At 54.0% G+C, this 22642-nt stretch overlaps 1 protein-coding gene across 1 annotated transcript; it reads right to left on the reverse strand.

The window, feature by feature from the left end:
* Positions 1–405: 405 nt before the first annotated feature.
* SIN3B (SIN3 transcription regulator family member B) lies at positions 406–21747 on the reverse strand. The gene is given in 20 exon segments (XM_081846042.1): positions 406–1661; positions 2725–2929; positions 3051–3145; positions 4144–4236; positions 4386–4559; positions 5968–6137; positions 7185–7962; positions 8941–9124; positions 9954–10192; positions 11274–11390; positions 11484–11691; positions 12785–12903; positions 13693–13782; positions 14020–14142; positions 14346–14489; positions 15088–15378; positions 16226–16379; positions 17852–17958; positions 21604–21702; positions 21704–21747. Coding segments are annotated over 20 exon segments (3660 nt in total). The 5' UTR covers positions 21743–21747; the 3' UTR covers positions 406–1430.
* Positions 21748–22642: the final 895 nt, after the last annotated feature.

The following is a 22642-nucleotide window of genomic DNA, read 5'->3' on the forward strand; positions in this document are numbered from 1 at the left end:
CCCCCCCCTTGGAGAGATGGACGCTTTGCCCGCCCAGATTATAAATTAATTTGGATTTTATTTATTTATTTTTAAAAACAATGGGATGAAGAAATATGGCCAGTAGGAAGAGGGGGGGGCTGGGTAGAGGGGGCTTTCTCCCCCCCCTACAAACCTCACCATGGCCCCCCCAATTAAAAAAAGAAAGAAAAGAAAAAAGACACGTTAAGCCACAAAGCTACCATTTAAGTCATCGTTTCGTTAAGAGAGATTTTGGCACAGTCGGTCCCCCCGCCCCCTGCTTGGGAGAATAGCAGGTATGGGGGGGAGATATGGGGATGGGGGGGGAGCCTTCCTGGAGTCCAAGGAGGGTGGAGAGGGGTCTGATATTTTTTGGAGGGGAGGTTTGAACCAATCAATTTACTGGGGGGGGGGGTCTTCCATTCCTTGGCAGTGATTGGAGGGAGAGAGGGGAGGGGAGGGGCAGACCCCCCCAAAACCACACGCACAAGTGTGTCTTTTGTTGCCAAATTTGGAGGGGGGCGCAGAGAGAGAGAAATAAAGGACAACAGAGTCCCCCACCCCCCCAAGATTATCTCGCAAAGGAAACGGAGAAACCAAGCCCCCCAAAAAAGAAACCACTCAGGGCAATGGCCTCAAGAAATTGACCCCAAGAAATAAACCCCTGGAGCGTCTTGGAGGTGGTGGAAGGAAGAGAAGCCCCTTGATCTTGTCCCCCCCCCATAAAAACCCACAGCCGGGATGGTCCACAAAGTGCCCACGGCGGGAGACGACCCCCCCCTTCCAGGTGGGCTCGGCCCCCCGCGCCCCCCCAACCCACCAGACGCACACAAGAGGACAGTTTTTATTTTTTGCACCAAAAAGGCCACGCAGTCCATGGGGTGGGAAGGGGGGGGCGTAGAAAGAAAAGCCCCCTTTGCTTCTCACAAGGCCTCGCGTTTGGGCGATAGGAAGTGCTCACCGCACAGTGACCGATGGGGGTGGGGGGTGGGGTCGGAAGAAAGGCCTGGCGGTGGCGGTGGGGGCTCCGAGTTTTCTCTCCTGGGTCCCTCCTTGCCATCTCCGGCCAAAACAAAGCAGTCCCGAGGCCTGGAGAGCTCGCCCCCCCGGTGCCACGTGGGGAGGGCACCCGAAACAGTCTCCTGGGTCCCTCCTTGCCGTTCACATCCTTGCCCCCCCCCCTCCTGGGCCAAAACAAAGCAGTCCGAGGCCTGGAGAGCTCTGGGAAGACCCCCCCCCCCAGTTTGTCCCGTGCCACGCAGGGAGGGCACCCGAAACGAGCCGCCCCCCGTCCCCCAAAGTCACAAACCAAACGGAGAAAACGACTTTGCCCCCCCGCAAAGCTGGTCGGATAAATACCAGGGGTGGGCTGGCTGCAGGACACCCACTGCCCCCCCCCCCGGCCAGAGGGAAGGAGGGAGAAAAGGGGTTCAGGGGGAGGCCGGCTGGCGGCTGTACTGGACGCGGTAGCGGTTGACCGGGACGCCGTGGACGCTGAGCGTCTCGCAGGTGGTCTTGCAGGGCAGCAGGTCCTCGTCGTCGTCGCCCATCAGCCAGTCCTGGACCAGCTCCGACGCCTCGCGCCCGGCATGCCGGCTCAGCCAGCCCAGGTGCCAGGCCTCAAAGCGCCGGTGGTAGCGGAGCAAGACCGATGGCTGTGCCTGCCCAGAGACAGAGGGAGGGGAGGGTCACCGGCGGAAATCGGCCCCCGCAAGCCAGGCAGCTGGACCTGAGCTTGTAAATTTTATACAGAGGTTGTCAGACGTAATCCGTTCCGGGAGTCCGTTCAGCTTCCGGAATGGTTCGGCAACCAAGGCACGGCTTCCGATTGGCTGAACCCAACCGGAAGCCATGTCGGACGTTCGGCTTTCGAAAAGCGTTCTTAAACCGGAACGCTTCCTTCCTGGTTTTCAGCGTTCGGGAGCCGATTTATACGGGCGCCAAGCCGTTCGGGAGCCAATAATAATAATTTTGTATTTATACCCCACCCTCCCCAGCCAGAGCTGGGCTCAGGGCAGCTAACACCAGTAAAATAACAGTAAAAACATAATGGGGGGGAACCAATTTAAAATACGGGTTAAAATTTAAAACGCTGCCTCATTTTAACAGTAAGGGACCCCTGACCACTAGGTCCAGTCGTGACCGACTCTGGGGTTGTGTGCTCATCTCGCTCAAGAGGCCGAGGGAGCCAGAGTTTGTCCGCAGACAGCTTCCGGGTCATGTGGCCAGCAGGACTAAGCCGCTTCTGGCAAACCAGAGCAGCGCACGGAAACACCGTTTACCTTCCTGCCAGAGCGGTACCTATTGATCTACTTGCACTTTTTAGCGTCCTTTCGAACTGCTAGGTGGGCAGGAGCAGGGACCGAGCAACGGGAGCTCACCCCGTCGAAGAGATTCGAACTCCGACCTTCTGATCGGCAAGTCCTAGGCTCTGTGGTTTAACCCACAGCGCCACCTTATTATTATTATTATTTTAACAGTAGCCCATAGATAAAAACCATAAGGGGAGGGGAACATAAGGGTCAGATTGAGTCCAAACCAAAGGCCAGGCGGAACTGCTCTGTCTTGCAGGTCCTGCAGAAAGATGTCAAGTCCCGCAGGGCCCTGGTCTCTTGGGACAGAGCGTTCCACCAAGTCGGGGCCAGGACTGAAAAGGCCCTGTCCCCAGTTGAGACTGTACCGCTGTAAAGGTAAATGAAAATAGCGCCCCCCCCCGAGACCCACCTGCCTGGCGCGGCCCAGGGCCCCCCGCCGGTACATGTAATCCTCCGCGTTCATGACGAAGAGCATTCGGTGCGTGTTGAGCTTGAACTTGCAGTCCACGTTGCAGGCGCTCTCCACCCCCACCAGCTGCTTCCAGGAGCCCCGGGCCTTGTCTCGGGCGGCCTGCACCTGGGCGCACTGCCAGCGCCGGAACTGCTTCAGGTTCCTGGGGGGCAGGAGAGAGGCAGGAGGGAGAGAGGGATGCCACCTTTGCCCACCCACCCCGGGTCCCTGCTCTGGAGGCGGGAGCGAGACCCGCCCCCCTCGTGCGCCGGAGGGTCCCTCACCTCTGCAGAAAGACGGGTTTGAGGAGGAAGCCTTCGTTCTGGCCGCTGGGGGTCCCCTCCACCCCCACGTACTGTTCGACATAGTTGGCCAAGTGCTGGAGGAGAGAGGAAAAGGCAGGAAGCAAAGGGGGGAGAAACTCTCGGAGGTTTGGGGGTGGGGGCTGGACACCCGGGGGTCAAACCGGGGTTTGTGGTTTGGTCCGTGCTAGCCCACCCTGCATGAACCGGGAGCAGGAAGGCACGGACAAAACACAGGTTGGCTGCGGCGCAGCAAACTGCTGTTCCAGTGCAGCTGCCAAGCTAAACCGGGGTTTGCGGCTGTGGTGTTAAACCGGGGATTGAAACTGCAACGCTAAACCAAGGACTGGGGCCGCAGTTCTAAACCGGGGACTGAGTCTGCTAAACAAGAGACTGAAGCTGCAGTGTTAAACAGGGGATAGAGATTGCAACGCTAAACCCAGGATTGGGGCTGCAATGCTAAACCAGGGATTGCAACTGCCATGCTAAATGCAGGGTTGCAGCTGCACCACTAAACCGGGCTTGCGGCTGCCACACTAAACTGGGGCTTGCAGCTATAATGCAAAAGCAGGGATTGCGGCTGCCACATTAAACCAGGGGCTTGCGGCTGCCACACTTAACCAGGGGCTTGCGGCTGCCACACTAAACCAGGGCTAGCAGCTGCCACACTAAACCAGGGATTACGGCTGCCACTAAACCAGGGATTGCGGCTGCCACACTAAACCAGGGATTGCGGCTGCCACACTAAACCAGGGATTGCGGCTGCCACACTAAACCAGGGCTTGTGGCTGCCACACTAAACCAGGGCTTGCGGCTGTAATGCAAAACCAGAGATTGCAGCTGCCAAGCTAAACCGGGCCCAACCCAGCCAGATGGGTGGGGTATAAATAATAAAATTGTTATCCTTGTTTTTGGTCTTCCCAACAGCAGCAGAGAAGCGCAAGGGAGGCTGGCTGTGGTTTGCGGCCCACCCATTGGGACGCAACGCCTGAAGACAGAAGCAACTGGCCGCGGGGTCCGCCCCCCCATCAGGGAGGGATCTCACGGCGCGCGTGATAGGGAGGCCGGGAATCACCTGGACTTCCAGAGGGTCTTCTGTCTGGGTCTCCTCCGTATCCAGCAGCTCAATGGTCATGATCACTTGGTCCTTTCTCTGAAGGAACATCACCTGCGGGGAGGCGAGGCAGGTGGTCACACACATGGGCTCCGGCCACAAGCAGCATTCAAGGGGTCTCTCCCCAACCCCCCAGCGTGGCCGACTTCCCCCCACTTCCGGGCAAGCCGAGCCGCAGAGGGTGGAGGGCAGGGGGGCCGCACCTTGAAGCAATTCTCGTCCGCCATGCACCGCTCCGCCTTCCACTGGTAGCTGGTCTCCTTGGCCGCCCGGACGCACTGGGAGGACAGGTTGCCGCCGGCCGCCCCTCGCTTCCGCTCGCCCAGGTAGAGCTCCACCACCTTCAGGCAGACATCGTCGCTCACCAGGTGGTGCAGCTGGAGCCAGGGGGACGGGGTCAGAATTTTAAGGTCTCAAATACAGATTAAAAACTCTTAAACGCGCACATATCTAAACGTATGAACCGTGTGCCTGGAATAATTCGGGGGAGCAATCCTGAGGCCATTTGGACCAGCTTTTCTCAAGCTGTGGGTCCCCAGATGTTGTCGAACTGCGACTCCCCTCACCCCTAGCTAGCTAGGCCAGACCCCAGGGATGATGGGAGTTGTAGTCCGACAACATCTGGGGACCCACAGCTTGAGAACCGCTGAATTTTGGACTCTCCCAATGACCTCAAATATTCCTCTTCAAATGGAGAAGCCTTGCCATTGTCTTTTCACTTGCGAATCCTGTCTTAAGGGCGCATTTGGGTATGAGTAGGGTGAGGTTGTGACCTGGACTCTGGAATAAAGTATTTACCATCACAAAAGAACGGCCAGGCTGCGCAGGTAATGCAACCAGTGACCATTACCAGGTATTAATTATTATTATTATTATTATTATTATTATTATTATTATTACTACTACTACTACTATTATTATTAGTGCAAATTCTTCAAACGCCTTCCGTATCTCCTCAGAATCATTTCTCCCACACCTTCCCCACCTTACCTTAATGGCACATGTTAACAGATCATTAATAGCTATATATCCCACACCTCTTTATTCTTCTGTTTCATCTTCTGCTTGCCCCTTCCACCTCCTGGCCATCAGCTGTCCATAAATCTGTGAGCCAGTCCTTCATAGCCTGTGAACCTTCCGCCCCGTCGTAAATCGATAACAACGCTACCTCTGGGCTTCCGGTCAGCATTTAACCCAGCGGTTTCTGTCCTCTCCTTAAACACCCTTTGTCAGAAAAATTGGACACTGCAATTCTGTGATTTGAAAGTCATAGGCAAGGTAAAGGGACCCCTGACTGTTAGGTCCAGTTGTGGCCGACTCTGGGGTTGCGGCACTCATTTCGCTTTACTGGCCGAGGGAGCCGGCGTACAGCTTCTGGGTCATGTGGCCAGCAGGACTAAGCCGCTTCTGGCGAACCAGAGCAGCGCACGGAAACGCCGTTTACCTTCCCGCCGGAGCGGTACCTATTTATCTACTTGCACCTTGACGTGCTTTCGAACTGCTAGGTGGGCAGGAGCAGGGACCAAGCAACGGGAGCTCACCCCGTCGCGGGGATTCGAACCGCCAACCTTCTGATCAGCAAGTCCTAGGCTCTGTGGTTTAACCCACAGCGCCACCCGCGTCCTAGGCAGAGGCTCCCCAAACACTGGGGTCTTCCTTCCTCCGTGTGGAGCAGGGCAGGGGGCCCAGCTGCGGCCGGCCTCTGTCCCCCACATCTCCTGTCCAGCACCCCTTTGGGGGAGGGCCTCCCCCTGCAAACAAGCCCCCCTACAAGGCGGCGGCTACCTGCCGGACGATGTTCTGCACCAGTTTGTCCATGGTGAAGCCGACGTAGGCGTGGATGGTGAACATTTCCCGCAGGGTGTCTTCGTACTGGGTGGGGTCGATGTTGCCGTCCAGCAGGTTTCGCACCAGGTCCAGGAAGGCTGGGTAGTACTCCTCCAGCTCCACTTCGCCTGGCAAGAATGCACACGAGACACAAAACCCCTCTGTGGGGTGCCCAGATGGGACACCCAGCATCTTGGCACACCGGGGCTCCTATTCCCCAGCCACCCATCAGGAATTCTGCACATTTGGGGGTTGGGATAGATGATCGTTGGGGGTCCCATCCGAATCTACAACTCTAGGATTCTGCGATTGCTTGAGACCGGAGGGTAGGGTAGGCAGTGTGGCCATCGGGCAGCAGGAGAAGACCGCCTCGGATCAGATCAGATCAGCGGTCTGTCAAGCCCGTGTCTGGAGATTGAAACGGGCATCTTCTGTGCACAGAGGACACTCGACTGCTTGGGGATAGCTCTTCCCTTAAAGGCAAGCTAAGGTTCTAGTCCTCATGAATAAATAGGAACAGAAGGAGCTACCCTATCTTATCATTAGGCTATGTTATCATTAGAAGGCTGATCGCCGAAGAACGGATGCTTTTGAATTCTGGTGCTGGAGGAGACTCTGGAGAGTCCCATGGACTGTGAGAAGATCCAACCTCTCCATTCTGAAGGAAATCAGCCCTGAGTGCTCACTGGAAGGACAGATCCTGAAGCTGAGGCTCTAATACTTTGGCCACCTCATGAGAAGAGAAGACTCCCTGGAAAAGACCCTGATGTTTGGAAAGATGGAGGGCACAAGGAGAAGGGGACGACAGAGGACGAGATGGTGGGACAGTGTTCTGGAAGCTACCAGCATGAGTTTGACCAAACTGCGGGAGGCAGTGGAAGACAGGAGGGCCTGGCGTGCTCTGGTCCAGGGGGTCACGAAGAGGCGGACACCACTAAACAATCTTATCATTATGATCATAGCTCGCGATGTGTCACAACTCTCCAGCTGCTGCCAGCACGACAGGAGCGAGCGCCACACCGGTTTCGCACACTGGCAATCACCGCACGGCTCTTCCCACCTCCTCCGCGACCCCCTTTCCCCCCTCCCTGGCCTTGCCGGGTGCCGGGAGCCGAGAGCCCCCCCCCCCCGGTCCCTGGCCGAACGCAGACCTCCTTCCCCGCCGCCCTGCTTACTGGGCTGCTTCAGGCGCAGTTCCATGGCCGGGTCGTTGGCCCTCTCCTTGCGGCCGTCGCAGAGCAGTTTCTCCCTCTCCTTCTCGGCCCGGAACTCCAGGAGCTGCTTCTGCGCCTGCCGGTAGATCTTGAGCAGCCGGGAGCAGAGCGTCTGGTGCAGCCGCAAGAAGAAGTACCAGTTGTTGTTGGCGAAAAACAGCGCGTAGACGTTGTCCAGAGAGCGGCGCGGCCGGGCAGGGGAGGGGGCGGCCAGGGCAGGGGGAGAGGCCGCCGCCGCCGCGCCCTCCGAGCCACCGCCCTTCTCCCTGGCGAGTGCAGGGGGGTTCCTCTTGCGCAGCTCGTGCCCCTCTGGGGCGGGGGGCTTCTCGTCGGCGGGGGGCGTCCTTTTCCGCAGCTCGTGGGCTGCCTCCGGGGCGGCGGCGGAAGGGGGCAGCGGCTTGTCCTCTGCCGGGGGAGCCCTTTTGCGCAAGTCGCGGGTGTCCGGCAGGGGTGGAGGGGCGGGGGGCCGCTTGGGGCTGCCCTTGCCGGCCTCGGGCGCCTCTTCTGGGGTGGGGGGCAGGGGGTCGTGGCCGGGGGGCTGGGAGAAGAAGAGGTCAGGGAGGAAGCGGTGGACGATCTGCCAGATGGTGGCTTGGTCCTCCTTTTGGATGGTGGGCTGGCGCTTGACGTAGTAGCCCACCAGGGCGGCCGCATCCTCCAAGATCTGCTGGTCCTCATAGACGAAGATGAGGTGCGGCTCGTTCAGGGCGCCCCGTCCCTCAGAGTGCTGCTCCTGGTGCTGGAGGAGAGACAGAGAGAGAGAGAGAGAGAGAGAGAGAGAGAGAGAGAGAGAGAGATGGACTTAACGACATCTTTATTGTCATTGTCCCACACAGAACAATGAAACTGAAAAATCTACATAAAACTTTCAGAAACCCCTAACAACTCTGAAACCCCATTTTAAAATACAATGGAAAGCACGGTTCCCTGTATCGTAAGGAGATGAACCTTTGCTTAGAAACACCAAAGAAAGGACCAATTTAAGGGAATGATTATAATAATCATTTTATTATATATACCCCGCCCATTTGGTTGGGTTTTCCCAACCCCCAATAGAATACTAAAAACACAGTAAAAGATCAAACATTGAAAACTTCCCTAAACAGGGCTGCCTTCAGATGTTTTCTAAAAGCCAGGTGGTTGTTTATCGCCTTGACATCTGGTGGGAGGGCGTTCCACAGGGCGGGAGCCACCACCGAGAAGGCCCTCTGCCTGTTTCCCTGTAACCTCACTTCCCACAGGGAGGGAACCGCCAGAAGGCCCTCGGCGCTGGACCTCAGTGTCCAGGCAGAATGATGGGGGTGGAGACGCTCCTTCAGGTATACTGGGCCTTTGAGGCCATTGAGGGCTTTAAAGGTCAGCGCCAACACTTTGAATTGTGCTTGGAAACGTCCTGGGAGCCAGCGTAGGTCTTTCAGGACTGCTGTGATATGGTCTGGCCGGCTGCTCCCAGTCCCCAGTCTAGCTGCAATGGCTGCCCCCCCCCTACGACCAAGGCACGGCCAAGCTCTTCTCCACCCCTTTGCAAATCCCTGAGCGACTCAGGGGGCACCCAAGCTCTCCCCGTCTCGACAACGAGAAACTGAGCCTCTAGTTTCATCCGCCCTGTCCTGTGGAACTCCCTGCCACCGGAGATTCCGGCAGGCACCTCCGCTGCCGACTCTTGAAGCTTCCCGTGCAAGGGCGGAGCGTGGCCCTGAGAGGCCCCCGCACCCACCTCGTCGTAGACGCTCTCAATCTCGTTGAGGAGGCTCTTGGAGCGCAGGGCCTTGGTGTCGTTCTGCTTGAAGTTGACGGCCTGGTGGTCGAGGGACTTCAGGTAGGCCTTCTCGTACTGCTCCCTCCAGATCTTGTTGAAGCCCTGCTGGGCCTCCCGCCACTCCTCCTCCTTCGCCTTCAGCCTGCGGGACGGACAGACGGACGGAGAGGAGGCGAAGGTGAGACTGCGGGAAGACGCAGGCGCCGAGCCCAACCCGGCCACCACCCTCCTTGCCCCCCGGTTTTTTTAATATACAAATCAATACATAATTGACAAATACCTACATTGATAACTTCTATATAGATCAAATGACATTAGACTATTTCACCTCAACATATGCAAAAAGAAAAAGGTAACGGAAGAAGACAAAAGAAAAAGACAAAACAAAGACGGTAACAAAATCAAATCAGAAAGGTTCAATCTGCATTGTCCAATTCAATATGATTCAGTGCTCTTGTGGCCTCTCTCATATATACGTTTACGTATAAATTGAATCTCTTATCCTTTATTTATTGTGTTGTGGTAGACTTCCACCTACCTTGCAACGGTTCGTTTCACCTTACTAAAAAAATTCCCCTGTATTTAATATTTTCCCCTCGTCTTGGTATGCGGAAACGGCGTACAGAGTTACAGTGCTACCTCGGGTTAAGTACTTAATTCATTCTGGAGGTCTGTTCCTAACCTGAAACTGTTCTTAACCTGAAGCACCACTTTAGCTAATGGGGCCTCCCGTTGCTGCGCTATTTCTGTTCTCATCCTGAAGCAAAGTTCTTAACCTGAGGTACTATTTCTGGGTTAGCAGAGTCTGTAACCTGAAGTGTATGTAACCCGAGGTACCACTGTGTTCCAAACACAACCAAATCTTAGAGGTGGAACCTTGTTTCCTTAAGCAATTGCTGAAACATTCCCACTCTTCTTTAAAAAATATTATCTATTGACTTATTTCTTCTGTCGTTTTTGGAACGGCTCACCTCTTGAGGACGATGGGGACGGCAGAGAGCGGGTTCTTCTTGAGGCTCTCGATGATCTCGGGCGCCTTGTCGCCGTAGATGCGGTAGATGGCGCGCCTCTGGATAACCTCGGAGGTGCCCCCCAGGCAGTCGTCCAGGCGGAATTTCTCCTGGTCCTCCAGCGACATGCGGCTCAGCTTCTTCTGCACACTCTCCAACACCCGGATTGTGGCCAGGTTCGTCTCCAGGACCACGTCCAGCTGGGTGGGGGAAGAGCGAGAAACGTGACAAACGGGGGGCACATCACCACCCGGCTCCCCCCGTCAGGAGCGCCAGGGAGAAAAACAAACTTGGGGACTTCCTGCCCTCGTGGAGACCCCAGACGCCCCAGGATAATGAGATAACAAAAGGTGTTTCAAGGTGGCATCAAACACCCCATGGCCCGGATATTTTCTTTTTATGATATACGAGATCTTTATTGTCATTGTCCCATGCAGAACAATTAAATTGAAAAACTACATAAAACATTCAAAAACCCATAAAAACTCTGAAACCCCCATTTTAAAATACACTATACCATAGAGACCCCTTATGCTGCGTTTAGAACCAAAGTTTTAGGGGTTATGGAAACGGATATAGCGAAAGAGTTGGTTTGTTTACGTATTTGGCGGCGGCAGCAAGAATATTGCATGCTGAAAGAGGGAGGGAATATTGCATGACTCTGGAGGAGGTAGGAGGGAAGCTTAACTGAGAGCGCCTTCACTCCGAGAATGGCTGCGTTGTTCTTTTGCTGTGATCATTCAACACTCTTAAAATGGCAAGGGGCAATAATTGCTTTGGTGGTGGTAATAATAATAATAATATTTATACCCCGCCCATCTGGCTGGGTTTCCCCAGCCACTCTGGGCGTCTCCCAACAGAACACTAAAAACAGAATAAAACTTCAAACATTAAAAACTTCCCTAAACAGGGCTGCCTTCAGATGTCTTTTAAACATCAGGTAGCTGTTTATTTCCTTGACATCTGAAGGGAGGGCGTTCCACAGGGCGGGCGCCACCACCGAGAAGGCCCTCTGCCTGGTTCCCTGTAACTTCGCTTCTCGCAGGGAGGGAACCGCCAGAAGGCCCTCGGGAGATGGACCTAGGTGTCCGGGTGGAGAGGCTCCTTCAGGGATATGGGACCGAGGCCGTTTGAGGCTTTGAAGGGTTGCGGGGGGAGAGAAAGCAGTTTCCCCGAAGCCTGACACCCCCCAGGGACTGAGCCAGCCTTGAGGAAGGACCTGGGACCCTCCGCCCCCCCAGCAGGAGCCCTGAACCTGCCCACGTGGCCGGAGGAACCCACCTCAAAGCGTTCGTCCTCACACCGGTGCAGCTGCTCCTCGTAGGGGGTCTTCTTGGAGCTGACAAAGGTGGAGTCCTCGGACCAGGAGGGGAAGGAGACCCAGGTGTCGTTCAGCACCTGCGGGGGCGAGAGGGGGCGCCCTCAGTCCAGGGGAGTCACCGGGACGCCCCACCGCCGCCGCCTTCCTTCTGCCGACGGCCCCCGGCCTACCTCTTTGCAGATGGCCGTCCTGCCGCTGCACTTGGGCTGCTGATAGGTCTTGGGCAGCGCCCGGTAGCTGGAGCCGATGCGCTTGCAGGAGGCGTAGTCGATCTCGCGGCAGACGCCGTCCCCAGAGCGGTCCGCCATGGGGGAGGCGAAGGACAGCTCCTTCACGCCCAGGAAGGACTTGAACTGAGCAAAAAGCTCTGGGAATTTCCTGCGGGAAGGAAGGCGAGGAGGGGGAAAGGCGGGCTGTGAGTGGTGGGACCCCTTGGAGGTGCGGCGGGGATTCGAATCGGGAAACTCGGGGAAGGCACAGCCAACGGGCACCGAACTGGTGACGTTTTGCCTGCAGGCTCTGCCACATCTTAAATAAACTCACGAGCGGAGGGACAGGAATGAATGCAAGGTTTCTTAACCGAGGGGCAGAATTGTTACGTGTCAAAAATGTGCATGGGGGAGAAGGAGAACAAAAATTTGGGGTGTTTTATGTGCAGCCAAGTTGACGTTTTCGGCGAGACACCAGAGAGGGCAGGCAGTGACTCTATCGAGAAATGGAGCCTTTTTAGAAGACGCCCAACTTGGAAATTTGCCCTTGAAGGTTCGGTTCTGGCTATTCCCATCTACTTTTGCTTTCTTTCGCATGCCGGGGGTTTTACGCTCTCTTAACGTAAATATATTGGGGTACGGTAAAGGTAAAGGGACCCCTGACCCATTAGGTCCAGTCGTGGCCGACTCTGGGGTTGCGGTGCTCATCGCGCTTTATTGGCCGAGGGAACCGGCGAACAGCTTCCAGGTCATGTGGCCAGCAGGACTAAGCCGCTTCTGGCGAACCAGAGCAGCGCACGGAAACGCCGTTTACCTTCCTGCCGGAGTGGTACCTATTTATCTACTTGCACTTTGACATGCTTTTGAACTGCTAGGTGGGCAGGAGCAGGGACTGAGCAACGGGAGCTCAGCCCGTCATTGTGGGGATTCAAACCGCCAACCTTCTGATCGGCAAGCCCAAGAGGCTCTGTGTAAATTTGCTTTGAGACATCGCTTTCCCATGTGGAAAGCTATGCGTCAAGACAAACGACAAGGAAACTGGGAAAGAGGCGAAGTGTTTTCTGGGAAGTTTGGGGAAAGTTTTCTCCTGAAAATTGGGGAGGGGACAATGTTCGCCCTCCCTCCCTCCCTCCTTGCCAAGCCAAATAAGAGGAAGCTGTCTGCTTCTGCCTGGCTGCCGGGATTAGCCCCTGCCTGCCTTTTCCCCCAGGGAGATGGAGGACCCTCTGGCAGCCCCCCAACTCAACGCGGCCCCCACTTACCCCAGAAAGGGGGTGACCAGCTGGAGAAGCTCGGAGCCCGAGACCAGCTCCTGGTTGAAGAGAGCTATGCACCGAAGGAAGTTCTCGTACACCTCCTGGCTCTTCAGGACTCGCCGAACCTGAGCGGAAGAACCAGCCGGGAATGGGAGGGAGCACCTTGGGGCTGGGCAGCTCAGTAGTTAGAGCACCCGCTTGCAGAGACGGGAGGGACCCCTAGGCCTGTCCCCAGCCATGCAGGGTCCACAACAAGAGCGTCCCTGGCAAATGGCTGTTCTGCTTTGCTCTAGGCAGGGCTGCGAAAGGACCCCCCCCCAGTCCTGACCGACTGCTCTGGGGTCTCAGGGAGGAAAGGCCTGTCTTTCCACCCCTCCTTTGACAGAGCTGTGCAGGTTGGAGGTTCAGGGGGCGTCCGCTGTGCCCCCACACGCCTTATCATCATCATCATCATCATTTTTTATTTGTATGCCGCCTTTCCACAGTTAAAAAATCAACGCTCAAGGCGGCTTGCAGCCCGACAAGATTTACCGTATTTTTTGCTCTACAAGACTCACTTTTTCCCTCCTGAAAAGTAAGGGGAAATGTGTGTGCGTCTTATGGAGAGAATGCAGGCTGCGCAGCTATCCCAGAAGCCAGAACAGCAAAAGGGATTGCTGCTTTTGCTGCGCAACGATCTCTCTTGCTGTTCTGGCTTCTGAGATTCAGAATATTTTTTTTTCTTGTTTTCCTCCTCCAAAAACTAGGCGCGTCTTGTGCGTCTTATAGAGCGAAATATACGGTACATAGTTATGGAAGTCATAAACAATAAATAAACCACATCAAAAAAATACATAACCAAACAGGAAACCATTTCTACAGAAATCTAAATCTGAAATTTCACACACACCCGACCTCCGTGCCGGACGACCCACCTTGTCGAAGAAGGAGAACTCCTGCAGGCTGCCGTACTTGCCCACCGCTGCCACCGAGGGGTCCTTCGTCCCCCGAAGCTTCATCTTCTTCTGCCGGGGGGGCGGAAGAAAACATGCGCGTATGTGTGGGCTCGTGTAAGCACGCTTCCGTGTTTCACGAGCGGGGCTCGACGCTGCTCAATAGCCCACCCTGAGCGGACCCCGCCAAAACCCGCCAGTCTCCCCTGGAAAAATGTGTCAAACTCCCTGCGTCCACCTGAGCCCCCAGCAGGCTCCCTGGTCTCCCCACCCCTCCAGCCCACCCGCCTCCGCCTCCGGTTCGGATACCTTGGCCGGGCCGGGCACGGGTCGAAGCAACAGGGGCCTGGAACGTTTCTTACTGTGCTCCATGTGCTTTTCGTGCTCAAGTTTGGAGATGTTGTTGGCGTCGCAGGGCCCGTTCCCCGTGAACTGCGGAGAAAGGTGGAGGAGCCTCAGTGAGCAGGACAAGGTGGAAGGAGAGAGGGACGGGGGCAGCAGCAGGGGGACACCCTCCCCCCCACTCCTTTGCAGGGAGGGGGTCCCAGGCTCTGTCCCCGACAGCATCTCCCAGGAAAACCCCGTGTTCTCAGAGGGGTTTCCCGGCCACCGGTTCCCCCCCTCCTGCCACGTACCAGAGACCTCTTTGCCTCGGGAAGGAACTGCCCGAATTCGGAGAGCAGGTCCTCTTGGCCCCGGAAGAGGTTGGCCACTTCGGTGAAGACCTCCTCCTCCGACATGCCCCGGAAGGGGCGGCCTTTGGTGCTCAGCTGTTCTTTCTGAGAAGAGAGAGGGGGAGGGAGAAAGGGGTCAGCGTCGAGGGACGGGGGCCCCAGCTTGCGGGCAGAGCGGGTGAGGCAGAGGCGGGCAGCCCGCCACTCCCCAAAACAGGCACATGAAAAAGGGACAGTATTTAGAACTCGCTAAAATGACAGAGTTAACAAGAAATACATTGATAGATAAGGTGAAGGAGGAATGGGAATGCTCTTAAAAATTGCTTGGATCAATACGGTTCTTCTCTTTCTTTTCTCTCTCTCCTTTTACTTCTTTTATACAATACACATTTATCCTAGATTTCTCGACCATTTAATTACGTACATTGTAATAGCTATCTTAAGTTTAAGAATATTTAATGTAAGATTAGTTTATCTTTCGTTTCCCTTTTGGTATGTAATGCTTGCTGTGGAAATGAAAAACTAAACTAAACACTAAACTAAAAACTAAACTAAACCTAAACCTAAAATAAAATGGGGGCAACTTATATCCAGGTCGGGCGAGGCAGCCCACAGACCACACCACGCGCACCAACCAGGGTTATATTTGGGGTTTTTTGTTTCCTGACCCCGGAACGCCATGGGGAGAGAGGAGACCTTTCACCTGGTACGTGTGAAGGATCTCCAGGAAAGACCGGTAGATCTCTGGGTGGTCCAGGAAGCGGGTCTTGATCTTGTTGACGTAGCTGATGGCGTTGTTGAACTCCACCGAATCCGACTCCAGAGGCACCTGCAGCCGGCAGTCGTCCTTGCAGGGCTGTTGTTGCTGCTGCTGGTGGGGCTGCTGGTGGCAGAAGTCCTCTGGGCAGTCGCCGTGGTTGTGGGCGTTCTCCTGGCAGTAGTGCAGGATGAGGCCAGAGCCCGAGAGGGGGCTTTGGACGGGGTCCAGGGACACCTAGGAGGAGAGAGGGAGTTGGGGGTCAGCGGTGGCTGAACACGGGTTGTGTGTGTGTGTGTGTGTGTGTGTGTGTGTGCCTGGGTGGTCCTTGTTGCCTTGCTCCCGTGTTTGGGGGGGGGCAAGCTAGACGACACCAAAGTCCCTTCTATTTGATTTGGACCTGTTTTTTGGAGTGAATTTAATTATTGTTTCATTTTATACGAACGTTATGTGTCTGATGTTCGCCACCCTGAGCCCGACTTTGGCCGGGGAGGGCGGGATATAAATAAAAGTTGTTTATGATGATGATGATGATGATGAAACTCTTGTGCCCACCTGCCCCTTCCTCTGCCAGCTGTTCCTCGTCCTGCACCGAGACCAGGGGTCAGCAAACCTTTTCTGACCTTACTTCGGACTCAGTCTGACCCTTATGTTTCCCTCCCCTTATGGTCTTGCTTGATCAGCTACTTTAAAACGAGGCTGCATTTTAAACTGTATTTTAAATTGGGTTTTTTCCTTTTCTTCCCCCTCCCCTTTCCCCCCATTATGTTTTTACTGTGATTTTATTGGTGTTAACCGCCCTGAGCCCGGCTCTGGCTGGGGAGGGTGGGGTATAAATAAAATTTTATTATTATTAATATTATTATAAAAGACTGAAAATGGTTAACCATGGAAAGGCAGAGAGGGAAGTCTAAAGATCCAGGGAATGCTGACTATTAAGTCTGCTGCTTGAATTTAAATGTGTAGTGTAAAACTGAATAAAAAATGTCTTTTTTAAAAGGGGGTGGGTGGGAATAAATCTCCCCGTAGGAATGAGTGGATATGGTCAAAAAAAAAAAACCCCAAGCCCGCTTCCTGGTCTAACCTGGCCGGCCAGAGGAGCCTGGATGCTCAGCTTCCCGTTCTTGGGGATCTCGATGCGGTAGCCCAAAGGCAGGAAGGCGTTGAAGCCGATGATGAGGTCGGGGTGCTCATGGAAGAGCTGCGAGACGCGGCGGATGACGCCGGGGGTGTCGATGCTGAAGACAAGGGGGTATAAAAACAATCATGGATTTTTTAAGAAATAAAATAAACCTTTTTTTTTTAATTTAAATCAGATTTTTAGAATAAAATGCTTTTGGAGGAAAAGCATTTCTAAAGGCTTTCTCTTCCAAGTTACATTATACAGTGGTGCCCCGCAAGACGAATGCCTCGCAAGACGAAAAACTCGCTAGACGAAAGAGTTTTCTGTTTTTTGAGGTGCTTCGCAAGACAAATTTCCCTATGGGCTTGCTTCGCAAGACGAAACGTCTTGCGAGTTCTTGCGAGTTTGTTTCCTTTTTCTTAAAGCCGCTAAGCCGTTAATAGCCGCTAAGCCGTTAATAGCCGCTAAGCCACTAAGCCACTAATAGCCGCTAAGCCGCGCTTCGCAAGACGAAAAAACCACAAGACGAAGAGACTTGCGGAACGGAATCTTGCGAGGCACCACTGTAGTCCAAAGGCTATTCGTCAGGAAATAAGGATTTGTTTTAAGTTTTTCACGTTTGTCTTTTTTAATTGTTTAGCCACATCAGCGAAAAATGGATACATAAGCTACAACGTCATTGTTTTAGTTAAACAAATTGTCTAAATTGCTATTAAGGAAATGATTGTTTTTCTCCTTCCAATAAAGTACAGCAAAAAAGTTGTCCAAATGTACAGAGTTAACTCAGTGGGGTTTTTTTTCTGGGGGGGAGGGACGTATACCCCTAAACATTTTGTGAATCTAAGTTTGGCCTCATTGAGGGGCAGTATTTCAATAGTAGGAAAATGAGAGTACCCCTGAACATTTTTGGGGGGGGGGAAAGCACTGAATTAACTTATTAAACCTCCCCATAATTTCATAATTATCTGTCTATGTATTTCCGATAGTACAACCAAATCGGTCATTTTTGACAGAGCTGTAAAAACGACTCTGAAAATCGATTATCCCCAAAACGAAAACTTCATCTGTAAATATTAAGACGGTGCCAGCAAGAATGAAGTCTTTCTATAAAGAAAATAATGATTTCAACCGAGCCTTACTGACTAACGATTTGATTTAAATCCAATCAACCCTGGATAGGAACAAATTTGCTCAGCTTCCCGTTCAAAATCCCGTTCAAAAGGACCCAAAATCAGGGTGGGAGGGAGATTTTGGGGGGTGTTCGATGGGCAACGAAGAGGCCGGGTCCCCCGATTCGGGTGCAATTCCCATTCCCCTCGTTTCCGCCCTTTGGTTTAAAAATCCAGCGCCGGATTTATGAATATGTTATTATGGATTATGTATACCCAAGGTATCAGCCGCCTGGGGGCGGGGGGTGGTTCACTGTGTTTTGTTGCTGGTAAAAAAAGAAAAATTTAAATAAAGTAAATAAAACGTTCCAAGGTAACACTGGGAAAAAATTAATCCGCCGCCGGCCGGGGCGCTTCGTGGGTTGGGGGGCTGCGTAAAGATGGGGAGAGGGGCCCGGACCCCCTCCGAACCCGTTACCTCTGGCTCTTGAACTCTTTCATGATCTCCAGGAATCCGTTGTAGGTAGCCGGATCACTGCCAAAGCGGATCTTCACCTGGTCCAGGTAAGAGAGGGCATCTTCGACCTGCGGGAGAATTATTTTAGGGGAAGGCATCAAGGGGCCCGGACCTCCGTGGGCCCAGGAGGGGAGAGGTGGCTGCCCCACTGACAGCCAGCCCCACCCGTGGCAAGGAATCGGGCTCCGTGGGTCGCCGTGGCTCAGAGGCTCTGGGTGCGGGTTCAGCCGCCAACGGCGTCTCCCGGTACCCCCGCCCGAATCATAATAATAAAATTTTATTTATATCCTGCCCTCTCCAGCCGAAGCCGGGCTGAGAGCGGCTAACCACAGTAAAAATGACACAGTTCACATAAAATCGCAATCAATTCATTGAAATACATTCTCAAATCAATTCAGAATCAATTTAATGGCAACCATTGGGCTAGAGTGCTATGAGGATTACAGAAAGAGGGGGTCAGACCGGCCAAAGGCCTGGGGGAACAGCTCTGCCTTGCAGGCCCTGCAGGGATTCGGGGAGAGAGCAGCCTCTGATTTCAAACAGGGCTGTGGGGGGGTAGCTGCCCCCTTCTATGAGTTCGGAGACCCCGAGACGCAGCCCCTTCTGCCCGCTAGGCTTCGGCTCCCCCTTCCCGGGGGAGCCCCAAACCGAACCTGCTTCTTGCCCCCCAACACCCCCTGTTACCCTAACCCTCACCCCCAAATCCTCGCCAAGCCAGCCCCCTCTATGGCGGCCGCAGACTGCTGAGTAAGTGCTCGCAGGATCGGTCTGGAAGTAATCCAGATCAAATGTGCAAGAAGCTGGCAGATAAAGCGGTCCGCTCTCTGCAGCTACATCTGCATTTTGAGGTGGGGGGGGGGGAGGAAATATATCTATGCGCATTAAGCTGAAAATCTCTTATTCTTTACGGTCCGGGATCGGTTCTCTGGTGAATGCATTTACCCGGATCAGCGTTCTTGCGGCTCAGCAGCAGCCGCGCCTACTTTGCGGCAGGTCCTACTGAGATCCGTGGGGCTTACTCCCAGGGAAGTGGGGCCAGGCCTTCAGAGGGGGTTTGCGATACGGAAAAAGTAAAATAGAAAGACTAATGGGGGTAAACCCAACGTTTTAAACGCTAAATTCCGCAACTGACGCACGTTCGACTTGTGCATGATTCAGCTATATGCGCAATTTTAAAAATGCAAAACTACAAAATAAATAAGAGGTGTGGTGAAAATGGGTAGGTTTCCAGGAGAGGAGAGATGATATTATTATTATTATTATTATTATTATTATTATTATTATTCCCACTGGTCTTGGGGAGGATCACAGAATAAAATCAGACTAGGAAACCACAAAATACAGAATCAGAATAAAAATAACAGCCGCCTTTGGCAATCCCAGCCACTCTTGAACCCAACGCATCCTGACTATATGCAGTTTCGGCTTTGGGCCTGACCCCCCTAGAACGCAACTCCCCACATAAATTGTAGGTTTACTGTATATGTTTAACAGCAACAACAACAATATGTCCCCATCAGCTGTTTCAAACACAGAGTTCTCCCTACAGGAATGAATTGAAATAATTCCAGATATGCATGGACACAATATTTAGCCATATTTATTTAAAGATATCCCCCCTTTTATTATTATTACTTGAAAGCTAAATTTCCAAGTGGTTTTGCTGGAAGCTTCGCGAACGAGTGCCCTTTAATGCGGGTATATACATAATTCGGGTTGCATCCCAAACGACTTATACTCAAGAGTAGCACCGTTGAAATTAATGGGCATAACTTGCTTGGTTCCATTAATTTCAGGGGGTCTACCTCGAGTAGAACACTGGATGCAAACCAATGTAAAGGAACTTGGGGGGCGGCAGAGAAAGGAGGGTGGCATTATCCAGAATGCAAAGCAACAGGAGAGGGTTGGGGGGCAAGGAGAAAGCGAGAGGCGAGTGCGAAGGCTGCCCAAGAGCCTCTCAATCTAAGGGTTGTGGGTTCGAGTCCCGAGTTTGGCAAAACTTTCCTGCGTGGCAGGGGGCTGGGCTGGATGACCCTCAGGGGTCCCTTGCAAATTGACCATTCTGTGATTCTACCTCCGTTAGATAAACACACCCACACGTTTACCTGCCGAAAAGGGACTGGGGTGCAGTAGGGAAGCTTTCAACGTCTGATGTTTTAATGTTTTGTTGTTTGCTCCAAGCCGCCCAGAGGGGCTACGGTGACCCAGTCAGATGGGCGGCATATAGTAATAACAATTATTATTATTATTATTATTATTATTATTAGGGGGTGGAAATGAAAAACTGGAGAGGGGGAAGTTTTAGGGAGGGGGGTGTTTCCATACAGCAATATAATGCAAAGGAAAAGGAAGGGGGGTTGTTTGGGGAAGAAAGCAAAGGGGCTTTTTGCAAGGAAGTCTGCGATGGGGGTGGTCTAATGCATGCAGCTATTATTGATCATAACAACAATAATCCTAATATACTCAATTGGATGGGGTCATCTAAGGCGGGCAGCTATTAATACTAATATACTCACGGGGGGGGGGGGCTCATCTAATGCATGCATCCAGGAAGAAGATGATGATACTCAGTGGGGGTGGGCTGGTCTAATGCATGCAGCTATTATTGATCATAGCAATAACAATAATAATCCTAATATACTCAATTGGATGGGGTCATCTAAGGCGGGCAGCTATTAATACTAATATACTCATGGGGGGGGGCTCATCTAATGCATGCATCCAGGAGGAAAAAGATGATACTCAGGACAGCCGACCCTCTAAAACCACAACCTAAAATCCCAAAATTGCCTGATTAAAACCAAAACCAAAACCCCCGGTACGGGCTGGTTGTTCAGACCTATTTGCAAACTTCTCTCTGCATGGAGAATAGAGTGCAAAAAACTCATCCTTCCCCCCCCCTTGCAAAGGAGGAGAGCTCTTTTTCCCTTTCCTTTTTTTTTGGGGGGGGGATTTCAGTGTTCAGGTCTTTCCCTGCCAATGCCTGGCGATGCAGCCTTCCTTTTGGGGGGGGGGGTGTCTTTTCCCTAGCAAGAGCTGCAGGAGGGCAGAGGGTGGGGGGTCTCTGTGCCTATTCAGCCCCCCTTGCAGGAAGGGGGGACCCCCAAGAGGGAGACCCCACCCCATATTGGGGGTGTCTTTTTTTGTGTGGGGGGTGTTAATGGCCCCACTCCTCTGTGGGGGGGTGTCTTTGCCCTAGCAAGAGCTGCAGGAGGGTGGAGGGTGTCTCTGTACCTATCCAGCCCCCCTTGCAGGAATAGGGGACCCCAAGAGGGAGACCCCACCCCATATTGGGGATCTTTTTGTGGGGGGGGGGGGTTAAAGGCCCCACTCCTCTGTGGGGGGGTGTATTTTCCCTAGCAAGAGCTTCAGGAGGGCAGAGGGGTCTCTGTGCCTATTCAGCCCCCCCTTTGCAGGATGGGGGACCCCCAACAGGGAGACCCCACTCCCACCTCATACTGGGGTGGGTGTCCTTTTTGCGTGGGGGGGTGTTAAAGGACCCACTCCTCTGTGTGTGGGGGGGTGTCTTTTCCCTAGCGAGAGCTGCAGAAGGGCAGAGAGTGGGGGGGTCTCTGCCTATCCAGCCCCCCTTGCAGGAATGGGGGACCCCCAAGAGGGAGACCCCACCCCATATTGGGGGGTGTCCTTTTTGTGGGGGGGTGTTAAAGGCCCCACTCCTCTGTGGGGGGGTGGCCCCCTTCCCCCGGACTTACGTGGACGGGGAGCTTCTCCGAGGCGGGGGGCGCCGCTCCCCCCATCCTGCCCCCCATCCTGGGCCCGCCGCTGCTGCTGCTGCTGCTGCTGCTCCCCCGGCCGCCCCCCGCCGCCGCCGCCGCCGCCCCCCGCCGCCATGTTGGCGCGCCTCCGCCTCCCCTCAGCCCCGCGGCCGCGCGCGCGCTCCGGAGCCAGGCCGCGCGCTCGCGTCACCACGCAGCAGCAGCACGTCGCGAAACGCCTGGAGGGCAGGCGGAACCTTTGGGGCGAGGGGAGAGGGAGGAGGCCGGAAGGGAAAAGGGACCGGACCAAAACAGGAAAGAAAGGGACCGGATGGGAGGGAGGAGGGAGCCGGAAGGAGGGGGAAGAGAGAGAGGGAGAGGGCTAGAGCGGCCCGGACAGAGAGGAGCAGTAGAGAGGGGAGGAGGGAGCGGGGAGAGAGGTGGAGACGGAAGGGAGAGGGAGATAGGAAAAGGGAAGAGGGACACACGCACGCGCACGCATTCAGAGGGAAATACGGATGGCTTCTGGGTAGGGAAAGGGCTGTAAGAGAGGATAGAGGTAGGAAAGGGTAGAGGGGCCTCAGAGGTAGGAAAGGGGTAGAGCTCTCTGGCCCCTCTGCCCCTATACTACCCCTGAGACGCCTCTACCCTTTTCATAGCTCTGTGGTCCCCACTACCCCCCAATTCTACCTCTGGGACCCCTCTACCCTTTTCATAGCTCTATGGTCTACGTTCCTACCTCTGAGTCCCCTCTACCCTTTTCATAGCTCTATGGTTACGTTCCTACCTCTGGGTCCCCTCTACAATTTTCATAGATCTATGGTTACGTTCCTACCTCTAGGTCCCCTCTACAATTTTCATAGATCTATGGTCTACCTCTGAGTCCCCTCTACCCTTTTCATAGCTCTATGGTCTACCTCTGAGTCCCCTCTACAATTTTCATAGCTCTATGGTTATGTTCCTACCCCCCCCCCCAGGTCCCCTCTACCATTTTCCTAGATCTATAGTTACGTTCCTACCTCTGTGTCCCCTCTAC

The sequence above is a fragment of the Podarcis erhardii genome, assembly GCF_964252035.2.
Source record: "Podarcis erhardii genome assembly, chromosome: 18".
In the NCBI taxonomy this organism is placed as follows: Eukaryota; Metazoa; Chordata; class Lepidosauria; order Squamata; family Lacertidae; genus Podarcis; species Podarcis erhardii.